Genomic DNA, 6,109 nt, shown 5'->3' on the forward strand with positions numbered 1-6,109 from the left:
GAAAGTATAACTGTTGTACCTCATCCACTGGACCCCAAAAAGACCACCAAGGACCCAACACACCAAAATGCAAAAGCAAAGGATTATGGTGTAAGAGCGAGGCCACTGAGGACAAGTCAGTCTTTGGGTTGCAACAGCAAGAGGTTTATTTAGGACACAGGTACCTGTGGGCACAGAGTCTCCTCGGAGGACTTGCGCGCCCCAGGTTGAGTTCAGGGGGTTTTTATAAGGCAGAAGCAGGGTACAGAAGCAGAAATGCGGTTATTGGTTAATTTCAAACACACACAGCAATTTCACCAGTAATTTCAAAAGTATGCAAAGATATGGGGTAAGGGCAGGGGCTGAGGGGAAGTGGGATTGTTAAATGGGAGGTGACCTCAGTGACACAGATGTTTTCTTAAGATTTCCTGGTATCGGGCCCTCAGGGGGGGTCAGGAGTTCTGACCGTAAAGCCTGTTTACAGCTTGATCTGTGAAGCTTGACCGGCGCCTGCCTGTCTTGCAGCCTTTAGATAAGGTTGGTCCTGGTTTCTGTTAAGTTTTAACAAGTGGGCTGTGGGTGTCTGAGCACTCATGGCGCCTAGTTTCTTTTTATTTTCTCAAGTCACCACATCATGATTCTACAGGCTCTCAAGTCAATTCTAATATACATATAGCAGAGTTTGCATACCACTGGCCTATCATAAATATTTACATAAACAGTAGAAATTCATGATTTAAATACAAGAAACAGGTTATACAGCTGAGTGAGTGCCCAACCGTATTTTTAAAGTTTTTTTTTTCTTTTACAAATTAACATTCACCTTGAAAACAGTGTCAAGTAACTACAACTACAAAGCTGGGAAATCTGGGGTACAGAAAACAATTGAGGAAAATAGAATGTTCTGGACAATATCCAACCACTCAGTTATAAATGCGATTTTTGGTAAAAACCCTAACATGCCAGACATCTCTTTACCTTGAAGTGGCTTTTCTGTAGGTCTAGGACAGATAAAGCCAGAAAACGGCAAATGTTTTGTCAAAAACAACACAGGGCCAGTATCATATTAGCCATAAATACCAGAAGTAAAACAGGAGGCAGTGATTTCAGGCACTGATATCACTCACAATCATTTTACAAAGTAAAACATTTAAAAATCACAAAAACAGACATGCAGGGTGACACAATGAATTGCTTTTCTGTGCTTTGGCGTTTTGTTTTGTTTTGGTTTTTTTTTCTGTTTGTGTTTGGCTTTCTGAGGCAGGGTCTCACGGTGTAGCCCAGGCTGGCCTCGAACTCCAAAAGATTTCTCCTACCTCAGATTACAGATCTGAGCCACCATTCCCGGCATTTGAATATTTCCCACCCAGCACAAAGTAAGTTTGGAGTCGATGAGTCAGTAGTAATACGTTCAAGAAAACAGATACGCATTTAGAGGAAGGCTTACCATGTGCAAGATAACAATGAGCTTTTTTCTATAAGAAAAATCTTACCGGCAATCTCAGGGCCTTATCCCTAGCGTGCTTTCACTTCATGCCGCCCCAGTGTGTTCAGTCGCATTAGTTAGAAACCAACATCCTAGACAAGAAGTTCGAAAGCGCGATTCCCAACAAGCTGTGATTTTCTTACCAGAGGCGACACACCTGTCACAGCGCGGACGGCGGATGCTGTGGACCGTCTCGTCGCCTTCCCCGAAGCAGGCCAAGGATCTCGCGGAGGACACAGCCGCCGCGGTTCGAGAAGGTGAGCATTACCCGCAACCCGCGCGCGGGGTGAGGCGGTTGACGCGCATGCGCACCCTGGCCTTTCCGCCTCCCGCCCCGCCCCTCCGCGCGCCGCCGTCACCAGGGAGCCGCCACTTCCGCGTGCGCATGCGCAGTGACGAGTCGGGCGCGTGCGCAGCGCTGGGTCGGTCCCAGCTCCGGCGTCTGCAGCTCACGCTCCTCCTCCCGCTCCCCACCCCCAGCCCGCCGCGGCCCGGTATCAACGTGTGGTCCCGCCCTGGGAGCCGTGCGTGCCTCGTGCTCCCGGGACGCTGGTGGGATTCCCGGCGCTAGCCATGGAGATGGAGCAAGTGAACGCGCTGTGCGAGGAGCTGGTGAAAGCAGTGACGGTCATGATGGACCCCAGCTCCACCCAGCGCTACCGGCTGGAAGCCCTCAAGGTAGCTGGGGTCCTGGCGCCCTGGGCCTGCCTGCAGACCCCTCCCTTAGCCCCGGCTTCCCCCACCACCTCCCCAGGCTCGGATTATCTCCCGCCTTTTCGGTCCTTGGACCTCCCACTCCCGGGGTGGAGGGTGGCTTCTCGCGGCCCTCCTCATCCCTTCTCACCCGGGTCTTCTCTGCACGCCTGGTTACCTCGGACCCACCGATTCCTAACTGCTGCGCATCTCCGAGCCACTTCCCAGTACTTTCGTGCCCACTCCTCACTTTTCACTCTAGATCACATCACGCTCTCCTTCACCACAGGCTGCACTGGTTCTCACGCCCCATATTCCCTGGCCTTTTCTGGGCGCACGTGCAAATTCTGCCCCCAACGCCAGCCTTACTGTTTCCTGCTGGTCCACTCTAGACTTAGGTAAAGTGACTACAGCCATCCCCCACAGTGTCCCTTTTTTTACATTCTTACAAGACTGTGTCTCGTGCGTCTTGGGCATCCCTGTGCTGATTCTTACACGCCTGCAATGTTTTCCAGTGTGAGTTGCTCGTCGGCTATTTTTGTGCAGAGATAAGCATTATTTGCATTTCTACCTGGGCACTTTGGTTTCCTGGAAGTAGTTTTGAGTCCCAGGTGCCTAGTGACAAAAGTTTTGAAATTTGGGAATGCTAATACAAGTAGAGATGCTAAATATGGACAACACATGTTCCCTGGTAAAGTGAGCACCACATACAGATGTGTAACACAGGGTTCAAAATCAGGAACAACTGGGTTCTGCCTGTTTTTTATTGTGACACATATAAGATAGTCATAAAAATAGACCACACAATGATCCTAAATAGGCAAATAACTGAAATTCAGATGGTTTACAGATTTCCTATTTATCTTTCCTGCCACCCAGTTATGTATTTATTTGTATGAGTGTGTATGGGTGCACACATGGCAGAGGACATCTGTGAGGGTTGGTTCTCCCACTCCACCATGTGGGACCCAGGAATTGAACTTGGATCTACAGGCTTGGCAACAAGCACCTTTACCCCCTTGAGCCATCTTACTGGTCCCCACCCGGGTTTGTTTTGTTTGCTTGAGGTTTTGTTTGTTTTTCTTTTCTGGCAGGGTCTTACTATGTAGTTCTGATTCTCCTGTAACTTTTTCTTTGTAGACAGATTGACCTCGAACTCAGAGGCCCTCTTGGTCCAGAGTGCTGGGATTGAGGGCATGCCCCACTTTGTCTGGCTCCACCCAAAGTTTTTAAATCTAAGTCTAGGAATTGCCATTATACTCCTATGGGTATATCTTTTAAATCATTTTTTAAAACTCTTATAGGTCCAATTTCTTAGTGTTAACGAGGCTACTATTAGCCACACCACAGAAAGCTCAGAACCATCAGAGTGGAGAGATTATCAATTTATAGCCATAAAATACTAATCTATATTTTACAACTTAAAAATACAGCTAAGAAATGGGCCTGGTGGCACAGGCCTGTAATCCCAGCTACACCAGAGGTTCAAAAGTTAAAGGCCTGCGTGGGCAACTTAGACCCTGTCCAAAAAGTAGAAAAAGGGGCCTGGGTGAGGTCTCAGAGAATGAAGAACTTGCTGCACAAGCCAGAGGACGAGACTCCAGATCTCGATGCCTTAACCCAGTACCGGGGTGGAAGAGACAAGCAGATCCCTAAGGTTGCTGACCAACCAGTCTAGCCAAATCACAAGTTGCAGGTTCTCAAAATAAGATGAAGAGAAAGACACCCAATGTCAGTACTGGTCTCCATCTGCATACTCACTCACATACCACACACACTAAAGAAAAGGTGAGAGAGGGAAAGCTGAGGTACATATGTAACTCAGTGGTAGAGTGCTTGTTTAGCACACAAAACCAACTAAGGTTGGAGTTTCTTCAGGGCTTTTAGATTCCATTCTCATTGTTGCCCAGTTAAATACTAACTTTTCTTCTTTCAGTTTTGTGAAGAGTTTAAAGAAAAGTGCCCTATCTGTGTCCCATGTGGCTTGAGGTTGGCTGAGAAAACACAAATTGCCATCGTCAGACATTTTGGTCTTCAGATCCTGGAACATGTTGTCAAGTAAGGAGCTCTTGGATACTACCACTGAAGTCTGTTAAAGAGAGCAACTCTAATTCTTGTCCATAAACCTCTGTAGGTTTATAAAGGTGCTTTTCAATGACTAGAAAAGAACAGAATGATCCCTAAGATGTTACCAGAACCTTATGGAAGAGTCTATGCAGGACTTTTGCTCTTCCTCCAGTTTATTCATCTATGTAAAGTGTGTGATACATGCTAAGCATTCAACCAGGCATGGGTAGCTCATTATAATCTCACCACTACAGAGACTGAAGCAGGGGGATTGGGCCACAAAGGCCCATCTTGGCTACATAGTTCTAGGCCAGCCTGGACTACAGACTGAAACCTTGTCTGAAGAAACCAAATTTTAAAAAGAAACAAAAAAAAAATTTTTTTTTTTTTTTTAAATCAACAACATAAAAGAAAGCAACATTGTAGACAGATGGCTGTTTGCTTTTGGGCTATCTGTAAAATCAAAGAGAAAAGCCAATTTATTAACACAAATCATGTGACTGCTAATTAATGGACAAAATGTAGACTTGTCTTTTCTGAAGGGTATAAAATCAAAAAGTATAATTTTAAAATTATGTTTATTTGTATATTTCTGTGTGGGAGTATGTGCGTGTGCCTGAGTTGGCCAGAAGAGGATGTCGGATCCCCTGGAGCTGAAATTGCAGACTCTGTGCCGCCCACATGGGTCCTGGGAACTGAACTCTGGTCTTCTGGAAGAATAGTATTGGCTCTTAACTACTATGCCCTCTCTCCAGTCTTCAACAGTATATATAATTTCTTAATGAAATATCTAGCATAAATAGTAAGGTGGGCATCACAAATGTTCTCTTATAAAGAGAAGACTTCTGACGTGATTTTGTTGGTTTTCTGTTTCTGTGACCAGGTTTCGGTGGAATAATATGTCTCGATTGGAGAAGGTCTATCTGAAGAACAGTGTCATGGAGCTGATTGCAAATGTAAGGAAAGGGTAGTTGGCAGACTTATGTTCCCAGGCATTTAGACACAGTTTAAATGCAATTTAGACATAGCATTTGTGTAAAGATTGATAGGTTTTACATTGGTCTGATGTGTGATGTTAAAGACAGAGCAGAGAAGAGTAGACATTTTCAGCAATGAACAAATAAGATTCTTGATCTAGGGCCAAGCATGGTAGTGCACACCTTTAATCCTGGCACTCCAGAGGCAGAGGTAGATAGATCCCTCTGATATTCAGGCCAACTGGCGCTACAGGGAGACCTTGACTCTTTTTTTTTTAAAGGATCTAATTAGATTGAAACACTACCTACTTTGTTTCCTCTTTCCTTCTACCTAAAGTGAATACTATGTAATAATTGTGATGAAAATCATACAAAATTTGTTTCAAGTGTTAATAAGACTTCAAACATGCCTAAAGTCAACAGCCTTTTTAGTGAGGTGTCACTAACCCTAGATGGCCTAGAACTCAGTATATAGACCAGGCTGGCCTTAAATTCACAGAGAGCAACCTGCCTCTGCCTCCCAAAAGCTGGAATTAGTGTGCCCCACCATGCCTGAGCTTTCAGTTGTTGCCTAATAAAGGCCATGAAAAGTAGAGTCCTTACAAATTTTGTTTTCTGAGGCAGGGTCCCATATAGTTCCAGCTAGCCTTAAACTTGCTATATAGCTGAGAATACCTTGGATTTCTGATCCTCCTCTGTTGCAGGAAAGTATTAACCACATCTGGCCTAGTGTATTTAGATGGAGAAAGAGTCCTTTCAGAATTAAGGACTAAACAGCGTGGTGGCACTTTATTTTAATGCTAGCACTCAGGAAGGAGACAAAAGCAGATGCATCTTGAGGCCAGTCTGGTCTCCAAGTTCCAGGCTAGCTGGGGCTACAGAGAGACCCTGTCTCAAAAAAAAAAAA

General features: G+C 45.3%; 3 protein-coding genes across 4 annotated transcripts in view; 1 reads left to right on the forward strand and 2 right to left on the reverse strand.

The window, feature by feature from the left end:
- LOC103730814 (MLV-related proviral Env polyprotein-like) overlaps positions 1-1,707 on the reverse strand; it is a 9,796-nt gene extending 8,089 nt beyond the window's left edge. Inside the window, exon 1 of the mRNA XM_017797143.2 lies at positions 1,623-1,707. The gene's annotated coding sequence lies outside the window, so the exon portion shown is untranslated. The remainder of the gene's footprint in view (positions 1-1,622) is intronic.
- The window catches only part of Polh (DNA polymerase eta), a 38,519-nt gene extending 36,785 nt beyond the window's left edge, over positions 1-1,734 (reverse strand). For both annotated transcript variants that reach the window (XM_008829061.3, XM_008829064.3), the window contains exon 1: positions 1,609-1,734. The gene's annotated coding sequence lies outside the window, so the exon portion shown is untranslated. The remainder of the gene's footprint in view (positions 1-1,608) is intronic.
- Positions 1,735-1,872: 138 nt separating this feature from the next.
- Positions 1,873-6,109, forward strand: part of Xpo5 (exportin 5) — a 47,214-nt gene continuing 42,977 nt past the window's right edge. The window contains exons 1-3 of the mRNA XM_008829065.2: positions 1,873-2,143; positions 4,095-4,216; positions 5,109-5,181. Of these exons, the coding sequence (XP_008827287.2) occupies positions 2,039-2,143; positions 4,095-4,216; positions 5,109-5,181 (300 nt within the window). The 5' untranslated portion in view covers positions 1,873-2,038. The remainder of the gene's footprint in view (positions 2,144-4,094; positions 4,217-5,108; positions 5,182-6,109) is intronic.

Source organism: Nannospalax galili, unplaced genomic scaffold (assembly GCF_000622305.1).
Source record: "Nannospalax galili isolate Female #2095 unplaced genomic scaffold, S.galili_v1.0 scaffold653, whole genome shotgun sequence".
Classification (NCBI taxonomy): Eukaryota; Metazoa; Chordata; class Mammalia; order Rodentia; family Spalacidae; genus Nannospalax; species Nannospalax galili.